The 26,800-nt window shown below is 39.5% G+C and overlaps 1 protein-coding gene across 18 annotated transcripts in view; it reads right to left on the bottom strand.

The window, feature by feature from the left end:
* LRP6 (LDL receptor related protein 6) overlaps window positions 1–26,800 on the bottom strand; it is a 184,772-nt gene that overhangs the window by 6,550 nt on the left and 151,422 nt on the right. For 6 of the 18 annotated variants that reach the window (XM_081589307.1, XM_081589308.1, XM_081589309.1 and 3 more), the window contains 6 exons: window positions 22,560–22,796; window positions 21,584–21,694; window positions 17,064–17,294; window positions 15,429–15,565; window positions 14,683–14,780; window positions 8,697–9,508 (listed from right to left, as the gene is read on the bottom strand). In XM_081589307.1, the coding sequence (XP_081445433.1) occupies window positions 9,214–9,508; window positions 14,683–14,780; window positions 15,429–15,565; window positions 17,064–17,294; window positions 21,584–21,694; window positions 22,560–22,796 (1,109 nt within the window). In that variant the 3' untranslated portion in view covers window positions 8,697–9,213. Of the gene's footprint in view, window positions 1–4,048; window positions 7,204–8,696; window positions 9,509–14,682; window positions 14,781–15,428; window positions 15,566–17,063; window positions 17,295–21,583; window positions 21,695–22,559; window positions 22,797–26,800 lie in introns of those variants that run through there. The other 12 variants (XM_081589312.1, XM_081589313.1, XM_081589311.1 and 9 more) reach the window with 6 other exon arrangements.

The raw sequence follows: 26,800 nt of genomic DNA, 5'->3' as shown, positions 1-26,800 counted from the left end.
GGAAGGACTGATGTTGAAGCTGAAACTCCAATACTTTGGCCACCTCATGCAAAGAGTTGACTCATTGGAAAAGACCCTGATGCTGGGAGGGATTGGGGGCAGGAGGAGAAGGGGACGACAGAGGATGAGATGGTTGGATGGTATCACCGACTCAATGGACATGGGTTTGGGTGGACTCCGGGAGTTGGTGATGGACAGAGAGGCCTGGCGTGCTGCAATTCATGGGGTCGCAGAGAGTCGGACACGACTGAGCGACTGAACTGAACTGAACTGATCAAAATAATCAAGATGCGAAAGTGGCATATTTTGCAGTGGTATATTCTGCTACCCTTCGGTATCATCATATCCTATTGGGCTCTGCACCAGGAAAAGCAATGTTCATTTTTAAAGAGAATTTGGAGGAAGAGAAGAGCATACATCAGGATGTCTTCCAGGAATTTACTAAAAATAAGAGCATTCTGAAGCACAAATTGTGAAACTGAGCTGGACCCTGTGGGGCCCGCCTCTCTCCTGCCTGCAGAATAAGGCTTCAGTGTCCGAGATTCCTGAAGTTCCTGCTAACTAGGGAAGCGGGGAATGTAGAAATAAAGGAAAAGCAGTAAACCAAGAAAAGTAATGACAATAGCTCAGTGATAAAACAGCTCCTTCTCAAGGGTATATATAACAATCTGATGCCATCTCTGAGTTATTCCACAGAAACTAAGACCCTCCCATCCAGGTAGATGATGGTGACTACATGCTGACCACAAGCATGCAGAATCCAGACTGGTGGAATCACAAAGTTGATGACAGAGATTCCTGAAACACCTGCTACATTATCACCAACCAATCAGAACAATTTGTAAGGCCTCCTCAGACAACCATTTTGCCTTTCTGCATTTCTTTTTCTTGGGGATGGTCTTGATCCCTACCTCCTGTACAATATCACGAAGCTCCATCCATAGTTCCTCAGGCACTTTGTCTATCAAATCTAATCCCTTGAATTTATTTCTTACTTTCACTGTATAATCCTAAGGGATTTGATTTAGGTCATACCTAAATGGTCTAGTTTCCCTACATTCTTCAATTTAAGTCTGATTTTGGAAATAAGGAGTTCATCATCTGAGCTACAGTCAGCTCCTGGTCGTGTTTTTGCTGCCTGTATAGAGCTTCTCCATCTTTGGCTGCAAAGAATATAATCAATCTGATTTCGGTGTTGGCCACCTGGTGATGTCCATGTGTAAAATCTTCTCTTGTGTTGTTGGAAGAGGGTGTTTGCTATATCCAGTGCATTCTCTTGGCAAAACTCTATTAGCCTTTGCCCTGCTTCATTCTGTACTCCAAGGCCAAATTTGCCTGTTACTCCAGGTGTTTCTTGACTTCCTACTTTTGCATTTCAGTCCCCTATAAAGAAAGACATCTCTTTTGGTTGTTAGTTCTAGAAGGTCTTGTAGGTCTTCATAGAACCGTTCAACTTCAGCTTCGTCAGCATTACTGGTCAGGGCATAGACTTGGATCACTGTGATACAGAATGGTTTGCCTTGGAAACGAACAGAGATCATACTGTCGTTTTTGAGATTGCATCCAAGTACTGTATTTAGGACTCTTTTTGTTGACCATGATGGCTACTCCATTTCTTCTAAGGGATTCTTGCCCACATTAGTAGATTTAATGGTCATCTGAGTTAAATTCACCCATTCCAGTCCACTTCAGTTCGTTGATTCCTAAAATGTTGACTCTTGCCATCTCCTGTTTGACCACTTCCAATTTGCCTTGATTCATAGACCTAACATTACAGGGTCTTATGCAATATTGCTCTTTACAGCATCCGACTTTACTTCCATCACCAGTCACATCCACAACCGGGTGTTGTTTTTGCTTTGGCTCTGACTCTTCATTCTTTCTGGAGTTATTTTTCACTGATCTCCAGTAGCATACTGAGCACCTAAGACTTGGGGAGCTCCTCTTTCAGTGTCACATCTTTTTGCCGTTTCATACTGTTCATGGGGTTCTCGAGGGAAGAATGCTTAAGTGGTTTGCCACTCCCTTCTCCACTGGACCACATTTTGTCAGAACTCTCCACGGTGACCCGTCCGTCTTGGGTGGCCCTACACGGCATGGCTCATAGTTAGGCTGTGGTCCATGTGATCAGACTGGTTAGTTTTCTGTGATTGTGGTTTTCAGTCTGGCCACCCCCTGATGGAGAAGGATAAGAGGTTTAGGGAAGCTTCCTGATGGGAGAGACTGAGGGGGAAACTGGGTCTTGTTTTGATGGGTGGGGCCGTGCTCAGTTAAATCTTTAATCCAATTTTCTGTTGATGGGTGGGGCCACAGGACTGGAAAAGGCCAGTTTTCATTCCAATCCCAAAGAAAGGCAATGCCAAAGAATGCCCCAACTACCACACAATTGCACTCATCTCACACGCTAGTAAAGTAATGCTGAAAATTCTCCAGGGCAGGCTTCAACAGTAGATGAACTGTGAACTTACAGGTGTTCAAGCTGGTTTTAGAAAAGGCAGAGGAAGCAGAGATCAAACTGCAAACATCTGCTGAATCATCAAAAAAGCAAGAGTTCCAGAAAAACATCTGCTTCTGCTTTATTGACTATGCCAAAGCCCTTGTCTGTGTGGATAACAACAAACTGTGGAAAATTCTTAAAGAGATGGGAATTCACCTGACCTGCCTCTTGAGAAACCTGTATGCAGGTCAGGAAGCAACTAAAACTGGACACGGGATAACAGACTGGTTCCAAATAGGAAAAGGAGTATGTCAAGAATGTATACTGTCACCCTGCTTATTTAACTTATATGCAGAGTACATCATGCAAAATCACAGGCTGGATGAAGTACAAGCTGGAATCAAGACTGCCAGGAGAAATATCAATAACCTCAGATATGCAGATGACACCACCCTTACGGCAGAAAGTGAAGAAGAACTGAAGAGCCTCTTGATGAAAGTGAGAGAGGAGAGTGAAAAAGTTGGCTTAAAGCTCAACATTCAGAAAATTAAGATCATGGCATCCAGTCCCATCACTTCATGGCAAATAGATGGGGAAACAGTGCTGACTTTATTTTCTTCAGCTCCAAAATCACTGCAGATGGTGACTCCAGTCATGAAATTAAAAGATGTTGCTCCTTGGGCGAAAAGTTATGACCAACCTAGACAGCATATTAAAAAGCAGAGACATTACTTTGTGAACAAAGGTCCATCTAGTCAAAGCCATGGTTTTTCCAGTAGTCATGTATGGATGTGAGAGTTGGGACTATAAAGAAAGCTGAGTGCCGAAGAATTGATGCTTTTGAACTGTGGTGTTGGAAAAGACTCTTCAGAGTCCCTTGGACTGTAAGGAGATCCAACCAGTCCATCCTAAAGGAAATCAGTTCTGAGTATTTTTGCAAGGACTTATGCCAAAGCTGAAACTCCAATACTTTGGCCACCTGATGCAAAGAAGTGACTCATTTGAAAAGACCCTGATGCTGGGAAAGATTGAAGGGGGGACGAGCAGGGGACGACAGAGGATGAGATGGTTGGATGGCATCACCGACTCAATGGACATGAGTTTGAGTAAACTCCAGGAGTGGGTGATGGACAGGGAGGCCCGGCATGCTGCAGTCCATGGGGTCGAAAGAGTCAGACATGACTGAGCAACTGAACTGAACTGAATCAGAACAAAGTCAAGTCCTTTGCAGTTCTTATCCCAAATGTTGCCTTTAAAAAAACCTTTCCTGAAAGCCACTGGGGAGTTTGGGTCTTCTGAGCACAAACTGCCCATTCTTCTTGCTTGGTGCCCTGCAGATGAATGCTATGCTTTCCTTGACCACAACCTGGTGTCAGTAGATTGGCTTTGCTGTGCAGAGGATAAGTCGAATCCAATCTTCCTTATTTTGTTCCCAGTCACAGGTATTGTCAATATTGCACAAAGCAAAGCCTTTCTCAAACCTCTCCTCCGAAGTTGTATTTTATTTGAAATGCAAACAATAAAGCTGAGTTTTGTTGTGTCTGAAACACAGCATTCATTTATCATAGCAAAGCACAACTGTTTTAATTTCTTGCTGAAAAGAAATGACACTTTTACTTTCCACTGTTTTATTATAAAAATCAACATTTCATTTGTTACAACTCAACTTATGTAATAATCAAAAAGGGGATTTATACAAGGTATTTTTTATACATTTAAAATTAAAGCACTTATTTTACAAAAAGGGGGAAGTGAATAGTGGACAAGGGCTGACCAAATGTTGGTCATTAAAATATAATTACATCCTTGCAAAGCACCATCGTACCAAAGTCCATGAACAAGAAACACCAGCTGACTTTAAGACAATGACGAAGATTAAAGCTTAAAAAATTTAAAAACAGAGGATAAAACATCTGAAAGCAGCACCAGATCCTTCACTTGCAAATAAGGCTAGTCCAGCTTAAGCGTCTCAGTATCCTCTTTACTCTCATTAAAATGTTCTCAACTAATCCTAGATACTTAATTTCCTGTAACTTTAGTTTAATCAGACTTGTTTTATTTTCCTTTTAATATTCTTACTTAGGCATTAGTATTTCGTGAGATACATATAGAGATCTCTCTCTCCCTATATATATATGTACCTATATATATCTTTCTATATATATATATATATATATATACCCCTTCCCTGCTTATATGTGATTTTAAAACAATTATTTCTTAAAGAATGGACAGTTAAGCAAAGCAGACTGTATAATTCTTTGGTGTTAACTTTTGGACAAACCCAAAGTAATGGGAAAATTAAAAGCTATTTTTTAATTAGGTCTATATTCCATTTCTGAGGATAAGACATCACTTTCTTTACAATTGTATCTGCAAAGTCATGGTGATTTTTTTTCAGCAGTAACTTAATGGTTTAAGAATGGCTTATAAAAAAAAAAAAAAAAAAACAGTAAAGTTTACCTGAACTGAAGAAGGATGAAGTCAGTAATTTCATTCTAAATCATCTATATAAACTGAAGAATCTTTCTCCCTCTCCATTCAGATATAGAATTAGTTGAAAAAGAGGCAGAATCCAGTCAAATATCCCAAGTATACGGATTCACAATTTTAAAATCATGTTATGCGTTAGGGTCCAAAATCCTTTAAAACTTAGAGAATTTCAAAGCTAAAGGTTGAGCCCATTGTAAAATGATGCAATTCCAGAAGTCGGAAAGTATACATATGCTACAGTACTTTGTAAAATCATCTGTTATTTTTCTGGGTTCACTTTAGGTGTGAAATAAGGAAAGAAGTACCAAACAAAATTAAATTTCTTGAGTTCAAGAATTCTGAGAATATGTATTAAACAGTGCTTGATTGTGAACTTCTTTAAGACTTGGTCCATGTCTACACTTAGTCTGTAGTCTCATTTATTGATGCTCAAACATTTGTCAGCCATCTGATAATCCCATATTCATATCCACACTCCAGGCATGCTACTCATGTCATTATTCAGAATGAAGTACTGCACATATTGAAAGGATGACATACTTGGGAGGTGTGAAAAGGCCAAGTTTTTTTTTTTTCTAAATCTTATTAGATGTGTAATAGTAATAACCATCATGCTGCTTTTATGACATGCAAAATCAATGAACTAACAAGTTTTCCCCTGCAAGATATAAAGCAATTTTTAAAACTATACTTTTTAAGAATCTAGTCTAGGCACAAAACAACAGCAGCAGACCTACTGCAGAGAGCCAGGCTTGCCTGCTGAAGGCAGGCCTTTCCTGTACCAAAAATAGTCTCTATACTATGATTACTGGTATCAGGTCACAGTTCATTAATAGGTTAGATAAGACACAGCTACTAAACCTACTGGCAGTATTCCTCATTAATGAGCCTTTATGGCAAAACAAAAAACTTTTCCTGTCAAACTGACTGCAACCTAATGCAGACAGTGGCTATTTCTATATCTTAGTATCAAATGAGTTGGTCTTATACAAATTATTGACTTTGGAATATTTTAAAATGATGAACAAAGTCAATCTTCTGCTCAAAGCCCTATCCCAATTAATGGTCTATATTAGATGAAAATGTACTGTAAAGTCTTCACTGCTAAATACGTATCAGTCCTTCAGAACAGCTGTTCTCCAACTGACTAAAGGGTCACATATCTTTTGGTGGTACATCAGAGTATTTTTGTATTAAAATTAAAATAATGATAATTTTCTGCTAAACATGTAATATCTCACGATATGCTAGATTTACAGCAAGTGTCAGATGCATAATAAAATTTCCTGAAAGAAAAATCAGTATTGAGAAAATTCTATGCCTTAACTGTTTTTTTGTTAATTGTGAATATGCCATTATCTGATATAAGCAGCAAAATTCTTTGGGCCAGTGTTCAAAAAACCAGAGCTCTGCAGGAGCCAAGTTCAAGGTTATAAAAGTTTAGAAGTATAAAAGACCACTTCAGTGAAGAAAAGCTTATTGTAGTGCACAGAAAGTATCCTATGCTAAAGTTCAATTCTCAGGTCATTTTAATCACATCATTCAGTGGGCACACTTCAAGATATACAATCACAACAAATACTACTATATTTAAGGAATATAATGAAATGTTATTCATTGCCCCTCAGCATGGCTAATGCATCTAGCAATAATCCAAATTCAAAAATTCAAAATAATCCAAATTCAAAATTGTTTCCTTTTTCCTGATTTGTGCTCACATGTTAATTTTTTATCTTCCAATTAAAGATCTTGTGTTTAATAAACAAGATAGTCTACTTTAAAGCTTAACTGTCCATATAACCTGAGGACCAATAAATCCATCCTGAATTTTGACAATTCTCTCAAACTGTACCTTTCAAATATTCCCCAAAATGTTACGACTCCATCTCAAATATTGAGAAAGAGGATTCTGAGACTAAGCTGAACTGCCTTCAAATAATTTCAAACAAATTGGCACACAAATTAGTATTTTGCAAGAAGAGGCCATTGCCATCGCAGCACAAGCACTTGAACTGAGACATCACAAGGCGACATTCTTCTTAGTTCATTACAGTGTGAGTTTCCACATGGGAAGCCCACAGACAAAGATGCACATCAAAACATGTAAACATAGAGAATTCTCATATTCTAATTGATACCCAGTTATTGCTAACCTTTCCATCTTCATGTGAGCATCAAGTGCCTCTGTGTGTTACAGAATGCAACTTCAATTTCCATTCTGTTAGAACTTGAGCACTTTGTTCCGTCAACAGGAAGAGTTAACGCTCGTCTGACTGAAATGCAAGACACTGATGGATTACCATTTATTTATATGCAAAATCAAGCCCACCAGATTCATATCAGGTACCCCAATAACCAATGTGATATTCTGAAACCGCAGTTTTTAATTTTTGAAAAAGATTACTTAGGTATTTTTAATTGCTTAAAAAGTTAGTTCACCTTCACCAAAATTATAAATCCTTTCTTCCATTGTTTTCTCTTGGGCCATGAAATCTAGACAGGGTGGCCTCAGCAAAACAGAATTAAAAAAGAAAAAAAAAAACAAACACATCATTCATTAAGTAACTGACCAACATCTGTTAAGGTAAAAATACATGAATTTAAAAACACATTCAACTTTAGCAGAGAAATGCTGGAAACATGTAAAAAAGCAGGAAACTGACTTCTGGCAAGGTGGAAGAGCAGTGCCAGCAGGGTTTCACAGGTCAGCCCTGACAGCTGAAGCAGCAGCAGCCCCAGCACCACACAGGACAGGCAGAGCACGCAAGAGCCTTCCATTATCCCCCTCGACTCAAGTTCCGACAGCTGAAAAGGTCATAGTTTTCCTTCTCATGTAAGCCATACCATTAAATTTGTTAAATCACCTTAATCCATAATGGAGTAAGAGAGAAGACATGTAAAAATATATAAGAGGTGATTATAGGAGTAATTCATGGATAATTTGAAAACAATCTAATATTCACATTAGGTTAACAGAAAGATACTGTATTCAACTCATGCCACACATTATAAAGAGGTTATGTGTGTAGAGATCATTCTGAGAAAAATCAGCCTAAAGAACATGAAAATGTCACCAACAACTAACAAAGGGAAAACCTAACGATAACAAAAAAAATCCTTTTAAAATAGATTGTCTCTAACCAGAACATATTTAAATGTTTTACTAGGAAAAAATATATATAAAAATGATTTCATACTGTGATATTATATGCTGCAAGTACTGCAAGGATATATGATTAATTTACAACAAAAACGTAATGGTTAAATTTGTAACTCTTAAAACACTTTCTATATGTGCTGTAAAAAGACACTGTATTGAGCATTAAAAGTCTTGGAATAAAGAGGAACAGTAACTTGTCTAACCTTTGATCCTTATGCGGACACAGCAGTCCAACTGAAGAGCTAAGCTGACTGGGGAATGAAGTTAGTAGAAATATTAAAACGAAACTTTTATTCAGCAAATTCTATTTAATCAATCCTCAGATTTTATGGTGAATAAATTATGGTATCTTGGCAAAATATAATGCTGCTAAGGGAGGAAGCAAGGTGAAATCATCTAGGGAACAAACTGATGTATGACAGAGGTGTGACTTTTTAAGATAGGGACAGAAGATTTGCAAACAAAACGGCCCCATAGCATCTTACCAGACAGCTCATTTCTCCCACAACAGCAGCACCCCGAATGAATTTTTAGAAATATCTATCTTACTTGCTAAAATTATTGGACCCCTAGAGAAAACAAAGCCTTTTGTCCAAATTAGTATTCTTTTCTTTTGTCTTTCATTTCTTAAACTTGTTAGCATTCAAATGGTAGTTAACGTGAAGGCCATTGGGCTCCTTCCGAGTATCTATGGTTTGCTGCTGAGATGGACTTCAATTTCTTTGCTTTTTTTAAAAAAAAATTTTTGGTATCAATAAAGCTCCAGACATTCCTGGTCAGTGATGCTGTTTTTTTTTATTCCTGTTTCCTTTGTACTCAGTCACTTCACTGGGTTTAAGGCATGCTTTGTGTATTTAGTTTGCAAAAATAAAACTTTTAGTACAAATTTATTATTTATACAAATTTTTATGGCACAAGCAGCAAATCTGCTATTTTAAGAAAATATATAAATATCTTTTCCTTCTGTACAAATATCTCCAGTTTTCCCTACCCCATTTATAATTTTAACTGTACACGGTCTGCCTCATCCTTCACTAATAGCTCCCTCCCCCCCCTCCAGATCTCAACCAAATTCATATTTACACTTATGTGTTGGAGGCAGTCAGAGGAGGAGGGCCCCTCCTCAGGAGGAGTCTGTACAGGGAGAGGGGGGCGGTGGGTAGAGGTGATGAGAGTAGCTCCTCTCCGTGTATGGAGAAGGTGGGCAGCTTTCATAGTTCTCTTCTGCTGACAAGTACTGGCTTCGGGGCGTGGGAGGTGGGGGCACAGGCTCTGAGTCGTAGTTCAAGTCACTGGTGTAGCCCTTCGCCGTCACCACCGAGGTCATCCTTCGGCTAGGAGCATAGTCACTGTCACACACGTCTGTGCTGCAGGGCGTGGTGGGGGGTGCAAAGTGTCGGTAGCTGTACGGCCTGTAGCTGATACAGGGAAGAAAGCAAGAGAAGAGGAATTAGTTTTACAGAAGAGTGGTTTCTCTACCCAAATACAGAGGCATTAAATGTAAACCTGACTTGGAAGACAATCAACTATGACAATTTAAACTGGCACCAACCAAGAGGCAATTTTCAAAGGCAGGCTGAAGGAGGAACACAGTAGTATCTTGTGAATGATGAACCCATTCTAACCTCTGGATGTATGCTTATGTATTTAAGTTGGGCTTCCCTGGTGGCTTCACAGTAGAGAATCCACCTGCAATGCAGCAGATGCGAGTTCGATCCCTGGGTTGGGAAGATCCCCTGCAGGAGGAAGTAACAACCCACTCTAGTATTCCTGTGTGGGAAATCTCATGGACAGAGGAGCCTGGCGGACTGCAGTCCATGTGATCATAAAGAGCCAGACTAGATTTCGTGACTAAAAAACAACATCTTTAAGTCACATTTTATCAATAAGAAGGAACTATTCAAAGTTGTATTTAATTGTCATCTTTGGAAAAATCTCTCATTTTGCATTTAGTCTGTATCAGTTCAGTTCAGTCACTCAGTCGTGTCTGACTCTTTGCGACCCCATGAGTCGCAGCACGCCAGGCCTCCCTGTCCATCAGCAACTCCTGGAGTCTACCCAAACTCATGTCCATCAAGTCGGTGATGCCATCCAGCCATCTCATCCTCTGTCGTCCCCTTTTCCTCCTGCCCCAAATCCTTCCCAGCATCAGAGTCTTTTCCAATGAGTCAACTCTTCACATGAGGTAGTCAAAGTATTGGAATTTCAGCTTCAACATCAGTCCTTCCAATGAACATCCAAGGCTGATCTCCTTTAGGATGGACTGGTTGGATCTCCTTGCAGTCCAAGGGACTCTCAAGAGTCTTCTCCAACACCACAGTTCAAAAGCAACAATTCTTCGGCACTCAGCTTTCTTCACCGTCCAACTCTCACAGTCATACATGACCACTGGAAAAACCATAGCCTTGACTGGATGGAGCTTTGTTGGCAAAGTAATGTCTCTGCTCTTTAATATACTATCTAGGTTGGTCATAACTTTCCTTCCAAGGAGTAAGCGTCTTTTAATTTCATGGCTGTAATCACCATCTGCAGTGATTTTGGAGCCCTCCCAAAATGAAGTCTGACACTGTTTCCACTGTTTCCCCATCTATTTGCCATGAAGTGATGGGACCAGATACCATGATCTTAGTTTTCTGAATGTTGAGCTTTAAGCCAACTTTTTCACTCTCCTCTTTCACTTTCATCAAGAGGCTCTTTAGTTCTTCTTCACTTTCTGCATTAAAAGTGGTGTCATCTGGATATCTGAGGTTATTGATATTTCTCCTGGCAATCTTGACTCCAGCTTGTGCTTCTTCCAGCCCAGCATTTCTCATGATGCACTGTGCATATATGTTAAATAAGCAGGGTGACAATATACAGCCTTGACGTACTCCTTTTCCTATCTGGAACCAGTCTGTTGTTCCATGTCCAGTTCTAACTGTTGCTTCCTGACCTGCATACAAGTTTCTCAAGAGGCAGGTCAGGTGGTCTGGTATTCCCCCTCTTTCAGAATTTTCCACAGTTTATTGTGATCCACACAGTCAAAGGCTTTGGCATAGTCAATAAAGCAGAAATAGATGTTTTTCTGGAACTCTCTTGCTTTTTAGTCTGTATAGTGGACATCAATTTCTGCCTCTCCATTATCTGTGAGAACGTGTCTTTATGATTTTTACATTACTCAAACATGTTAGCATTCCCTGAACATTCCTAAAATGCTCTATGTTTACCTGATGAATAATTCAATGATGACCAAAGACTTCATTACTCTACTTCATTCTTTCTTGTACAAATACTGTACAAGCCGGGCTGAATTTTGGTAGACAGCCTAAGGAACATATCTATCCCATTACTAATACTATCAGTACAGGGAAAGTACCATGATTTGGGAGGAGTGTCAATTTCCTACATTGTATGTAGACAAGCATGTTGTCATAAGAGCGGCTCTAACTGAACACCAAAATGACAATTTCCACGCATCCATACAGAACCAGTGAGTTTTCTAAAACGTACTTCAGAGACCTAATTTATTTTTGTACACCCTTTACGCTATCTTTTCAAGCAATCTATAACTGTTAAGTTTGTAGCATGGCTAACTAAAGAAAAAGGTGCACTGGAAAGAGAAATGTACTAGTAAAATTAAGAGCTGACTTAAAAAGTGTTGATTTTTCCATCATTTCTACTGTAACTTCTTATAACATTTTATAGTCTAAGTATAGTAAAGCTGATCTTATTTCATTTTATCCCAATCAAGATTTATTTATATGCTTTCTCATCAAATAAAATGATTGCAAGAGTGGGGCAAGACTGAGTGTAAAACTGAAGTAACAATTTATAAAACATCTAACAATGTGCCAGGTAACACACCTCAGGATACATGCCATTTGAGGCAAGCCCTCCGTATCAAAAGAAATGGCTATAAAAGACCAGAAGTTACATGACCTGCTAAGCAGGTTCTCAAGCACTTTTACTACCAGTATTGACATGATGTCACAGTATTTTTTAGGTCTTATCTTTCTGTCCAATCAGGTGGTGAGCCTTGGTGCAATTTCTTGGCTCAACATTTAAAAGGCCCAATACTTCCATTTCCACAGGTGAGGAGGAAAAAAAAAAAAAAACATACCAGAGGAGAGAAAGGAAATAGATTAACAAAATGTATAAAGTTTTGCAAACTTTGCCCCCACCCCCAAGAAAGTTTAAATGATAAAAAGTTTCATTCTGAAGAAATAAACTGGGCTTAATTTGAGATGTGGGAAACAGTTAAATAAGAACTGTTTTTCAGAGACAGACAGACATAGAGAACGAACTTAGCGTTGCTGGAGGAGGCAGGGGGTTGGAGAAACACAATACGGACCATGGGAGGAAGGTACAGATGGGGAGTTTGGGATGGACGTGTACACACTGCTGTATTTAAAATGGTTAACCAAGAACCTCCTGTATAGCCCAGGAAACTCTGCTCAGTGTTACGTGGCAGCCTGGATGGGAGGGAAGTTTGCGGGAGAATGGAAACAGGTGTATGTACGGCCAAGTCACTCTGCCGTGCACCTGACACTATCACAACGTGTCACTGTTAATCAGCTATAGTCCAATAGAAAATAAAAAAGTTTTCATAAAAAAGCACTGTTTTTGATGCAATTATGTTTACCTGAATCAAAGAGTGTTTAATTTAAAGAAATTGTTTAAAAGTAAAATTTTAGCTCTTTCCTTTTGTCTTTTCAATTTTAGGTTTCTACTTTTCTATTTTGACTTTTTAGAACAAACCTGGGGCAGGGAAAGCAACACTTAAAGGAAAACATAAAATCAATCAGTTCGGAGTCAAATCTATCTTAGCCATAAAGTGACATGAGGATTCTGATTGAGATACTGTATAAACAGTTTCCACTTTATTTCTACACATCTATAAGGTTATATATACATCAGGGCTATTGACTCGAATGCCAGGAAACACCTTATCGAGAAGATAATGGGGCACTTGAGTGATGCCGATTAACACTGGCACCAAGTGTCTGAAGAGAATGTAAGTTTTTGACTTTCTGTTGGCCTGTCCAGTAGGACAAAAGAGTAAGGATGACGCACTAGGACTGAACCTGTTCACTCTGCTCCACAGAGTCACAAATCAGCACAAAGGCATAAACTCCCCCTTTCTGGCTTACAAACACATTGCAGTTTATTTTAATGAGTCATGATTTATTCCATGTAACTATATGAGAAACCTTTCACTCCAGATTGTAATAACAACATATGTAAGCAAGAGCTGAACTTAAGCTGCTTTCAGCTTCTCTCAAATTCTGTGCCCTTAACACTCCTGCTATTTTAGAGCTCTCCTAACTCTCTGGACCTCCATCTTATGCCAACATTCTACTGGAGATGATCAATCAAACCTACCCTCAGCAGTAACATATTCTGAAATCAAGTCACTTTGGGGGTAACTTTTCCTTAGAATACTGCCAAAGCCTGGAGGCTCTACCTTAATACTACAAAAGCCAGCCACAAAAAAATTTGCAGCTCTCCTTAAAAAATGTATAGAGTTCCCTAAAGGCTGGAACAGACATTTTTCCAAAGAGGAAATGCAGATGGCCAACAGGCACATGAAAAGATGCTTCATGGGGCTATTTATCAGCAAAGTGCAAATCAAAACCACAGTGAGTTATCACTTCACACCAGTCAGAACGACTATCACCAAAAAGAACACAAATAACAAGTGCTGGCAGGATGTGGAGAAAAGGGAGTGCTTATACACTGTTAGTGGGAATGCAAACTGATGCAGCCACTGTTTCTCAAAAAACTGAAACAGAACTATCATATGACCCGACAATTCCACTCTGAGGTATATATCCAGAAAACTGAAAACACTAATTTGAAAAGATACACCCCCCCCCAATATTTCCAGCAGTATATTTACAATTGCCAAGATATGGACACAGCCTAAGTATCAACACATGAATAAAGAAGATGTAGTGTGTATACACACACACACAATGGACTACACTCAACCATGAAAAAGAGTGCAATTTTGCCATTTTCAACAACATAGATGGACTTGGAGGATATACACTAAGTGATATAACTCAGACAGAGAAAGACATATACTGTGTGATATCAATTATACGTGGAATCCAAAAAATACAACAAACCAGTGAAAATAACAAAAAAGAACCAGGAACACAGACATACAGAACAAACTAGTGATCACCACTGGGAAGAGGGAAGTGGGAAGGAGAAATCAAAGGGCAGGGGAATGAGGTATGAACTATTAGGTATAAAATAAGCTACAAGGATATACTGTACAACATAAAATTATAGCCAATATTCTGTAATAACTACAGATGGAACAAAACATCTAAAAATTGTCAATCACTACATTACACAACTGCAATTTACATAATATTGTGCATCAAGGATACGTTAATTAAAGAAAGTCTAACGCTCTGAAAGAAAAGGGTTTGTGGTAGAGGCAATACCAGCATTACCCAGACAAGATGCCTGTTCTCTCTACAAGATACCTGTTCTCTCTTGGTGACCATCATCTACTCAGCCAGGGCCACAGCAAACTCACAACACAAACACTTCCTTTTAATAAATATGTGGACTTACACTGGAGGAGGATGTGTATTACCTGTAGGACCTGTGAGTGGAAGGGCTGTTTGAAGAATAACCGAATTCCATGGTATAATGTGATCGCTCTGTGGCTGGGGATGGCGGCGGGTTCAAAATCTAAAAGGAAAGAAAACCAAATGATTGAAATAAGAATAGTCTATCCAGACAGAGACTATTAGCCTTTTCTCAACTTCTCTTCCTTCATCTCTGTTCATATTCCTCTTCATTTCCTCTTTTTCAAAGAATTAACCTAAAACAGTACTTTAGGACTGTGGCTCTCCACCCCTCAAGACACAGTTTCATTAGGGGTAAATAATGCAAGGTAATGAGAAGGAATCTGCAACCTGCAGTTACTAGTTTAAGTGTAGCACAACTGGGTTCTGATTTTTAAAACTATAAATGTTTAGAGAAAGATTACTTACTTAGCAGAAATAGCACCACATGTACTTCCTTCTTTGGGGAGGTCATAGAATGACGGTCCTTAGCCTCTCAGGAGGTACTATTCAATAGTTCTGCTTTCACCTGGTATATGAAATTAATGTCCAATACTTTCAAATATGCTGGTGCTACACAGTCATTAAGTTGAGCACATTCTAAGTGCTCACAGGGTGGTGGTAAATCCTTTGGGCCTTGTATGTCTAAATTCTATATTAAAACCTTTTTATACCACCATCACTAAGTACCCATATTTAATAAATAAGTTAAACATCTAACATCTTATTTATCTCAGCATTCAAAATGAACAGAGGAAAACAGGCTGCTTACTGCAGGGAAGTAAGTGCCTTTGGTGCTTGATGAACTACTTGACGATGCTCCTGTGACGTGGGCTCGGTCGTAAGGGGGTCCACTGCTCCCCCCCATGATACTGAGGGAACTGATCATTGATTTACCACGAGACATTCCTAAAATGAAGGATAAATACTGAAGTTGAGTAAGATCTATAAGAAGGCATGAAATCATTTTATTCAGTCCTAGAATTACAAATATCAATAGTCAAATAGCTCCATTTTCAAACAACTTATGCCCTCTTTTCCAAATAATAATTGAAAATACTTAATGGAAAAGGCAAACAAATGTTCTCTAGAAGTGGGCACTTCCATTGAGAGCTGGCCTATAACACAAGGCCAAGAATAGCTCCTGGCCCTTCCTACTCGCCAGAGTGGAAGCAGAGCTCTTTAAGACAAGAGGTTTTCAGTCTCTCAGAGGACCTGAGAAAAAAAGAACTGTGAAGAGTAGAAGTGCAAAGCAGGCTAGACAAAGCAATAGATTTGCTCAAAAGAAAGGTAAACCCATTGTTAACATCATAAATTCAATGTATGGGAAATTATTTCTTTATCTACTGGATGCAAATGTTGTTGTAATCACAACCACGATGCTAAAGAAGAAATTCTATTTTTCACAAGTGACTTCCCAAATTCCACCTTTAACAAACTAGGTATGGCAACAGGGAATCATTAACAATTTAAAATCATCTATTCCCTTACAGCTAACATTGAGAGTAAGTTATTTTCATAGGGTTTTTGGCCTGGTATCTCTTTCTCCATATTCATTACAAGAAAGGCTTCTTTTCATTAAGGGTACCAAAACACATTGAAAAGAAAGCTGTACTTCCCTAGAGGAATGCAGTCTTAGCCAAGGATAGAACATCTGGCACCCTGGCCATGCCTGAATAAACCCACCTCCCACTGTCTTCATCTAAGTTAGGAGAAAACATAAGATGATGTATTCCTCCCTGCTATCAATCAGGCATTTCTAGATCTGCTGAAAAGGAAACCTCACCTGTTTTTTCGGCCTCCTGTAATTCCTGGGCTCCGTAGGACAGGTCTCTTGGTAGTGAACCAAAAGAACTGTGGTTTATGATTCTTTCCAACAAATGGCCAGTTGATTAACTTTAGTAGAGCACATCTAGAAATGCAGTGTGCATGCGTGCTAAGTCGCTTCAGTCTCTTTGTGACCCCATGGACTGTAGCCCGCCAGGTTCCTCTGTCCATGGAATTTTCCAAGCAAGAACACCGGAGTGCATTGCCATGCTCTCCTCTAGATCATCCTGACCTAGGGACAGAACCCGTGTCTCCTGCATTGGCAGGCAGGTTCTTTACCACCAGCCCCACCTGGGAAGCCCAGAAATAAAGTGTACATGCAATAACTGTATGATATATTAATATAAATGCTTGTACGTGTATGTATTCGCTTTGTATCCTTTGCCAATTTCTACCAAACCATACCTAAGATCTTCTGTGTAAAAAGAAGGTGCTAAAGGTAAGTGAACATTTGCCCTTGTAACTGTTTAAACCCAAAATAGTCTACGTTGAAGTAGACTGTAGGCAGTATTCTGTTTCCATAACGGAAGCTTGGCAATCTTGCCAAGACTTGATTCTCAATGGGTCAGTCCTGGCTCACCTGGAAGAGATCCTGACAAAGAACTGGGGTGTGGCACGTAACCAAGGGGCACGGAAGCTGGTCCATGAACTACATAGTCGTTAGTCATGGTTTCCCCATCGCCCTTCATCCGCGGACACAACATCCTCTGGCAGATAAAGTATATGGTTCCAGACACAAAGATGGTAACAATTACTCCAATAACAGAACCCACTGTATTGGTGGCCTGTGGTGCTGGCTCCTCAGTTGGATCTAAAATGGGAATGCAGTACAGTTACATAATGGAAAAACAACTGCAGGTTCAAAACAGTAATGGAAAGAGGGTGTGCAAGCAGAATGTGAGCCTAATGAAGACAACTCATACACATTTTTCCTTTTTAGGAATATATACACACCATGCCCCATGGATACGTAGACAGATAAATGTCACTGTTAGGAATCAAAACGAATGACTCCTAGGTGAAAACAGATATAGGAAAATACATTGGAAAGTATAACTGTAAATTGATAAAAAAAATGTTAAGTGAATTATAGATTAAAACACCATTAAGAAGCTTAAAAACATATAGACAAAATCTATCCTACTTAATTCTGTATATCATAAAAATCAATATTATTTGGAGATTTCTAAGAAAATTTTAGGGTCAAACGTTTTACCTAGAATGGTCAAGAAACCAAAATCAGCTCTGAGCTTGATTTTAGGTCTGAAAAGTGACATTTATGCCTGGTGAAGAGAAATTAGAAGCTACTGATGAGCATCAGCTCTCAGGCCCAATATGCTGCTGCCTTAAAGGTGAGTCTAGTTGCCTGAGGGCAAGGAACATAAGGTCTCTGGTACCGGAGTAGCTGAGGACTCAAAAGAGAAAAGTCGGACCACGGCAGCGAACTTGATGGGATCCCTGAGCCATATGAGGCTTTAAAAGCAGGGCATCAACATGAGAGACAGGGGAAAATACAGCAAAAGGGCTCATCAAATGCAGAGCATTACTCTTCTATTGAGAAGGAAAATCCTTCCGTTGTGAATAGTCAAGACTGTATTTCACAACTGCATATCTCTTAAAACCTTCCTTTTGTTCCATCTCGCCTCAAAACCTCCCATCCACATAGCTGAACTCATCTTATGATTAAATCTAAGAATTGAAAGAAAACGACATCACCAAGTTACATACCCTGGAGGGGCTGTGGGTCACATATTATCACCTATGGGCTCTGAGGCAGAGAAGCAACCAGCCCATCTTTCTCATTTTTTTTTCAGGGCTCTGGCATTCCTTCTAACACCAACTTTCAAGAAAGAACAGTTTACGCTCACTGTCTTCAATTTTTTGTCTCTGGGTCACATTTTAACTCGTTGAAAGTAGACTTCTGTCCTTACTACCACAATGAAACTAGTCTGGTAAAGGTTGAAGTTCTCCTGTATGCCATAGTCAATATGACAACTCTACACATTCAGTACTGCTGGCTCCTGTTTTCTCCTCAAGAATGTCTGATCCTTTCCTTCCAGGATACCACTCTCTTAGTTTTACCATCTCTAATTATTTGTTCTGTTTCCTCTTGGTGGCTTCATTCTCTTCCGTCTGCCTCAAGTACAGGTGCTTCCTAGAGTTCTGTTTACCTCCTGCTATTTTCCTCCTCTGCTTCCTCTCCCTCAGAGATTGCATCTACTGCCTCAGCTGTAATTATCAAGAATAAACCGAAAAGCCCATCTCTCTCTCTTGAGCTACAGACCCACCGAGTTATTAACAGCTTTCTGAATAGCTTCAATGGGACACTCAAGAGGGCAGCTTCAATGCCACATAATCCAAACTGAACTCACAGTCACCACCATTTGTCAGCATTTCCTCGATTTCAGGGAGAAAGCAGATCATGAATAAATAATGCCACCTGTGGCAAATTATAAACATTTAAATTTATATTAAAAATAATTAAAAACCTACATCAGCTGAACATGACATCCACAGTCATGATACACAATGATATTTTGGTTTTTAGTCTCTGCCATAGTCTCGTTTATGAGTGCATTCAATGAGGTAACCTGCTAATTCAACCTAAACTTATCACCTCTAAGCTAGGTTACTAAACCCTTTTCATTCTATTTCTGAAGTAACTTTGAAATCTATCCACTCCCTCCTCTCCATCAGTGCTGCTTCCCTTGATTTAGACACCCACCATCTTCTGCTGAACTACAAGTCTCTGAAGCATTTTAAAAGTACAGGCTGCAAGTCTTTAGTTGGTAAAAACAATTTAATGTGTTGAAACCAGCATTTTGAAACAGAAAACTTCAGAATGCACTCCACACAATACAGGGAAATACTGCTGCATTACTCTCATTTCTTTACATGTACATCCACATCTTTGTATTCCTCTCCATGTGGTCAAAACATTTGAAAGCAATCAAGCTAACAGATTTCTTTGCCTATCATCTTATCACCTCCAATCCATCTACTTTACTACTTTCACAATTCCATAGCCATGCCAGTCCTCCACTTCAGGTTTTTAATGGCTCTCCATTATTCTGGGGGCTTCCTCGGTGGCTCAGAGGGTAAAGAATCTGGGTGCAATGAGGGAGACCCAGGTTCAATCCTTGGGTCGGTAAGATCCCCTGGAGAAGGGAACAGCAACCCACTCCAGTATTCTTGCCTGGAGAATCCCATGGACAGAGGAGCCTGGCGGGCTACCATCCATGGGGTAGCAAAGAGTCGGACACAACTGAGTGACTAACACAATAACAACAACATTATTCTGGAATACTGTCTACAGACTCTTTAGAGGAAAAGCAAAGTCCTTTGTGATCTCACCTTTACATATACCAGCTTCTGCCAACACCCCTCAAGACAGCAGCCTATATTATGGCAGTCCAATTTACAGGTAATTTCTCAAAGGTGCCCATTTCACTCTGGTTTTGGGCAGGACAAGAGAGTCCCTCTACCTAGACGCACTCTCTCCACTTAACTGCGTAGGTAATGCTATTCACTGATCAACACCCACCCAACCTTTACCGCATTTTCTAAGACGTTTTCCTTGATGAATCCCATCTTCATTTCTAAAGATCTGATCATTCTCGTCTTTGTGCTACTCCTTGTACAGATCTCTATTACAGCACATTTATCACTACTCATCACACTCCTTTATCAATAACACCTACTCTGATTTAAGCTGTTGCATATACATTACATTATTTAATCCTCTCACAATCACCACACTAAATATTATCTTCATTTTAAAGATGCAGAAACTGAGGTCTAACAAGAGCAAATAATTTACTGGTGGAGTTAGAATTCAAATCCATCTCTGCCTGGCCTGAAAATCCCTCTTCCTACCCTCCTCTGACCACAGAGGACTCTTGAGACACCTGGCACAGGTGCAATGTACCCTCAGCACAGAGCAAGTATTCAGCACAGGTTTGCTGAATAAATGGAAACAGATTCCAACAGTCTCAGTGAGGATCCCATTTGAATGGTGTAAAAACATCAGGTTGAAGTCTTTGTTACAATTAAACGAGTTTTAAAATGAGCTGTCTAAATTCTACAAAATCAGTTTCGACAGGGGAGACCTGGCTTGTGCTGAATGCCATTCAGGACTATTTGTCAACTGGGGATACATTTCATGTTAGAACATTAGTCAGTAGTTGTGTACCTTGAAGAAACAACAGGCTATTTAGCCTAAGGTCTCTAGGCTCAGGAATATATATGTGGTGGCTGAAGTATTCTCAGGCTGTGTTTTAAGGAAGCTCTTGAAGTCACTGAGAGACTGGTAGAAAATTATGCAGGGAAAAAATGGGAAATTTTAAACATGTGTTAATGTGCAGAAGGGGCTTCCCAGGTAGCTCAGTGGTAAAGAAACCACCTGCCAATGCAGGAGACGCAGGTTCAGTTCTTGGGTTGGGAAGATCCCCTGGAAAAGGAAATGGCAACCCAGTCCAGTATTCCTGCTTGGGAAATCTCATGCAAAGAGGAGCCTGGTGGGCTACAGTCCATGGGGTTGCAAAAAAGTCAGATACGACTTAGTGACTAAACAACAAATGTTCAGAAACTCTTAAGTTTAGACCACTAATTGCTACATATTGAAACTGAGAATTTTCTAACCTTAGTTTTCACAAAACTAAGGCTTTGCTAAATGTTTCTGTGAAAAATTTTGAACATAAAACTACTATCATTAAGAAATTATTAAATGTGAAATGTAAGAAATCTCAGGTACAAATAACTAACTTAATATCAATAACTTGCTTCTTAGTAAGAAAGCACTGGTCGTAAGTGAACCTCACACATAAAGAAAAGGACAAGAACATTAAAAATTCTCCCTTATCCACCTGCAATGTGGGAGACCTTGGTTTGATCCCTGGGTCGGGAAGATCCCCTGGAGAAGGGAAAGGCTACCCGCTCCAGTATTCTGGCCTGGAGAATTCCATGGACTGTATAGTACATGGGGTCGCCAACAGTTGGGCACGACTGAGCAAGCTTCACTCACACTTCCAAGACTAGTAAAGTTATTTTAAAAAATAAAATTCTCCCTTAAGAGTAATACAAGGTTTTCATCATACTTACAACAATCCAGTTCATCTGATTTGTCACTGCAATCCAAATTATGATCACATTTCTTGTGTTTTCCAATGCATTGACCATTGGCACAGCGGAACTGATCAATTAAACAGAGTACTGCGGGGGGAAAAAAAATGTAAATAGTTTTCTTAGTTTTGCTATCATGTAAAGTCTGGCTGAAGTCAAAGAGAGCTTTCTGGGCACACGTGAAAAACAAATCAGACTTTTAGAGAAAACTTACAAATAATTCTCTGGGGATTTCAACTGAGAGAAAAGAAAAGAAAAAGCAATCTAGCAGGAACTTCCTATTTTGTCCTTTATATTACATTCCATCTTTCAATAACAATTCTGTTAAGAATTAAAGAATTCTACATGCATTTCTAGACACTAAAAATTTCCAGAGAATATTTTTGTTGTGGTGTTTTATACTCTGTTAGAAGTTAGTGGATGAGAAGAAAACATGAAATTACTCTACGTTGTTAATAAGTGTGTCATGTGTGTGTGCTTAGTCATTCAGTCATGTCCAACATTTTGTGACCCCATGGACTGTAGCCCACCAGGCTCCTCTGTCCATGGAATTCTCCAGGCAAGAATACTGGAGTGGGTAGCTATTCCCTTCTCCAGGGGATCTTCCCGACCCAGGGATCAAACCCAAGTCTCCTGCATTGGCGGGTTCTTTACCAGCTGAGCTACCAGGGAAGCCCCCTTCAGAGCTCACTGCAAACAAGGACCATTTTTACATATTGAAGGGCTAATCTTTTGGTGTCATTTCTCAATTGCAAAGCTTATTAATGTGTATAAATCTTACACACATTAAGTGAATTAAGACAATTTAGAACATGCTACTATGTTGAGAAATAATAAAGTCAAACACACTTGAAAAACCCCAAATCTACCACTGAATGAGCCAAAGCAAACTCTGAATTTCAAACAACGTAATTGTAAAAGGAAATCTGTAACCAGGCCTAGGAATTGCAGATACCTTCACAGTTCTTCTCATCTGACTTATCCTGGCAGTTTGCATCTCCATTGCACCGCAGGGCACCATCGATACACTGTCCGCTGGCGCACTGGAACTGGGACTCTGAGCACACAGGACAATTGAGTTCATCACTGTGGTCTTCACATTCAGTAAACCCATCACACCGCCAAGCCACAGGGATACAGTCAATTTCTCCCGTGAAACAAGTAAACTGCTGAGGAGAACATGTTGGGGGTTCTTCAAATGAATAGGGGGAGGGGAATGAAAAACACAATCATAGTCACACAGAGGTACTGACATTGACACCTGAGTGAAGCCCATTTAATGATTAACATATACAAAACACTTCATAATAGATAAAATCCATATTTTATGTTACTGAATCGGAAAAGAGATGTAATTTTTATACTACTTCACTGAGATTCACTAACTTACAAAACTATAAGGCAGAAGGAAGTTTTCTTATATAGTATAATTTAAGTAGGAGTACTGAATTTGCAATCTGTTATCTCACACATAACCCAGGAATTACCATTATAATCATCCACCTTCAAATATTTTAAAGTTATCTTAGAATTTGTAACTTTTCCAGCCCTGAGGTTCTCAAAGAATGATCTACGAACCCCTGGGGGTTCCTGACCTGCAATCTCTTTCCAGGGAACTGACAGACACTATTTTACAACAATACTAACATATCACTTGCCTTTCTCACTACACTTGCACTGATGCCACGGAAGGTAAAACTCTTGGCACCTTAGCAGACTCGGGGCAAGTGCCCCGAACTGTGCCAGGAGTCACCACATTCTACATAGTCATACACCATAAATACACACGGCGGGGGGCGGGGGGCAGTTTCATCCAAGAATGTTCTTGATGAATCAGTAAAAAATACTAATTACATTAAAATCAATTCTCTGAGTACACATCTGCTCAATCCTGTTTGACAAAATGGAAAACATGTACAAAGCTCGGGCTGCATACCTCAGCATGAAGGTTTCCAGAGGGAAAAACATTCTGCGCTGTAAATGCAACCCAAAACGTGACACCCTTTTAATGTGAAAGAACGAGTGGCAGATAAACTATTGATATTTGCACTTGGGTATTTTGTGGAAAGTTTTTAAAAAATGAACCAGTGAATTCAAACAACAGCAAATCATAACGTACTTTTGTGGCAGATTATACAACACTGGAAATTGTAATTTTGGAAGACCTGTATCCAACACTGTTAGCTTGAAGGATTCCTAGTACTTAAATATTCTTATGATGAGATTGGTGGTAATATTAATGTGATTGTTTTGATACTGTATAATGAAATGCATCAAAACCTGATGATCTGGGTATTTCTGAATGGAATTCTAGTATTTCCAAATGACCAAGATGCATAAAGTTACAAAATAGTGCATGGATAAATATACACATGGAGAAGGCAATGGCACCCCACTCCAGTACTCTTGCCTGGAAAATCCCATGGACAGAGGAGCCTGGTGGGCTGCAGTCATGGGGTCGCTAAGAGTTGGACACCACTGAGCGACTTCACTTTCACTTTTCACTTTCATGCATTGGAGAAGGAAATGGCAACCCACTCCAGTGTTCTTGCCTCGAGAATCCCAGGGACGGCAGAGCCTGGTGGGCTGCTGTCTATGGGGTCGCACAGAGTCGGACACGACTGAAGCGACTCAGCAGCAAATATACACATTCATGGTACAAAATAATGAATGGATTTCAACATAAGGGACTATGAAAAGTGAACTGACATGGTTCAAGTTCCACAATGCAACTAACCCTATAGAAAACTATCATATGTCAAGATTTGGTGTAGAATTCAATATGCACATACATAACTATTTGAAAGGCTATTTAATTACAGCCCTCCATTTTCCAACTACATGGCCAAAATTCTCCATACAGTTCAATGAAACTACATACAACAGACTGAATGCAGTAGACAAGAGAATCCAGCTCAACACTAAGAAGATTTTTTTAAAAATGTAAAAACAATGCTATATTTCTCACTAAAATTATTTTGCTTTAGAAAATACCATCAATTTTCTTAACAGTTTTAACTTGAGAACATGTAAAGCTTTATTATTATTTTTTAACAAATATTTTTTAAAGTTCTTGGTTTCAAATCCTACCACAGTAAACATAGATAAATATCATCTACACAAACAAAAGCTCTCCTCAAAAATTTTTTAAAATGTAAAAATAAGGTGAGACCAGTTTGAAAACACATTCAGACTGGCCGAAGTACAAAATGAGATGATGGGGAGGTAACACAGGCTCAAATGAAAACACATCTTGAGAAGGTCAAGCAGAGAAATTCAGATTGTGTATTTCATTTGCCTCCACTGTAAAATCTGAGCTTCCCAGGTGGCATTAGTGGTTAAGAACCTGTCTGCCAATGCAGGAGGCATAAGAGATGTAGGTCTGATCCCTGGGTCAGTAAGTTCCCCTGGAGGAGGGCATGGCAACCCACTCCAGTATTCTTGCCTGGAGAATCCCAGACAGAGGAACCTAGCAGGCTACATAGTTCATGGGGTCACAAGAGTCAGACATGACTGAGGGGACTGGCATGCATGCATGTAAAATCTACATTAAATCACAAGAAAAATCTTTTATACAAATTCAAGAGTTATTGAATTCACAATTCACTGCAGTTTCACTCTTAATAACAAAAACTGTAAACAATTAAAATGTCCCTGAACACAAGAATAATAAAACTATGGCTTATTTGTATTGATACAATGAAACACATTACACAGCAATAAAAAGAAAACCACAGACTGGGGCACTCCACTCACTATAAGGATGAATCTCTAAATATTATAGTAGGCAAGAGAATCCAGACATAGAGTACATACATCATGATTCCTTATGTAAAGTTCAAAAATAAGTAACGCTAAACCACGGAGATGAAAATTACTCCAGGAAGAGAACTGGCTGCCAAGACACAGGGAACTATTCTTAATGACAATACTGTATGTTTTGATCTGGGTGGGCTTCCCTGAGAGCTCAGTTGGTAGAGAATCCGCCTGCAATGCAGGAGACCTTAGTTTGATTCCTGGCTCGGGAAGATCCACTGGAGAAGGGATAGGCTACCCACTCCAGTACCCTGGCCTGGAGAATTCAATGGACTGTATAGTCCATGGAGTTGTAAAGAGTCAGACACGACTGAGCGACTTTCACTTTCTTTCACTTGAAATGGGTGCTGGTAACACCATCGTACACATCTGTTAAAGCACACTGACTATTCAGTTAATACATACATTAAAAACAATCACTAATATGAAGAAAAAAAATACTGGTCTTTTAAAAGACACTTTCTAAATGAAAGGTGGTATCATTGATTCAGTTTTATCTGTGTCTACATAAAGGCATATTTTTCTAAGATTTGCCTTATTGGAGCAATAATCTAGCATTCTGACATGGAAACACTCGTTTGTTTTTTTTTTTAATTGTGGCCTTGGTGGCTCAGATGGTAAAGAACCTGCCGGCAGCGCGGGAGACCCAGGTTCAATCCCTGGGTCAGGAATATCCCCTGGAGAAGAGAATGGCTACCCACTCCAGTATTCTTGTCTGGGAAAACCCATGGACAGAGGAGCCTGGTGGGCTACAGTCCTTGGGGTCAGAAACAGTTGGACACAACTTAGCAACTAACACACACTTTAAGCAACTAGATTCCGTTTTGGGGGCTTCCCTTATGGCTCAGCGGGTAAAGAATCTGCCTGCAATGCAGGAGACCAGGGTTTGATGCGTGGATCAGGAAGATCCTCTGGAAGATGAAATGGCTACCCACCCCAGTATTCTTGTTTGAAAAAAAATCTCATGGACAGGGGAGCCTGGCAGGCTATAATCCAAAGGGTCATAAAGAATTGAACACAACTGAGCAACTAAGCACACACTAAATACATGTAACAAGTTTACCATTTTAACCATTTTTAAATGCACAGATCAGTGCATTAAATATATTTACATCATTGTGTAATGCCTGCTATTCTGGGGACAGATCCTTCAAGAACCAGAGCTTCACTTTCCCTGTGCACAAAGCTGATCTCCCCAACTAAACTGCATTCTCTGTGTCAAAGATCTTCACATCCCCTGCAGTCCAGACAGAGATCCTCATAGCTACTACTCAATATGTTATTTATTTTTTTTTAAAAAACTTGAAAGTTAGAAGAATAAAGTATTCTTATCATACCACCTTATCAATAATTTTTATATTTTGAGTGTAAACCCTTTCA

Source organism: Giraffa tippelskirchi, chromosome 4 (assembly GCF_054371585.1).
Source record: "Giraffa tippelskirchi isolate mGirTip1 chromosome 4, T2T-mGirTip1v1.2.pri, whole genome shotgun sequence".
NCBI lineage: Eukaryota > Metazoa > Chordata > Mammalia > Artiodactyla > Giraffidae > Giraffa > Giraffa tippelskirchi.
This window is presented reverse-complemented; position numbering and strand designations above follow the sequence as displayed.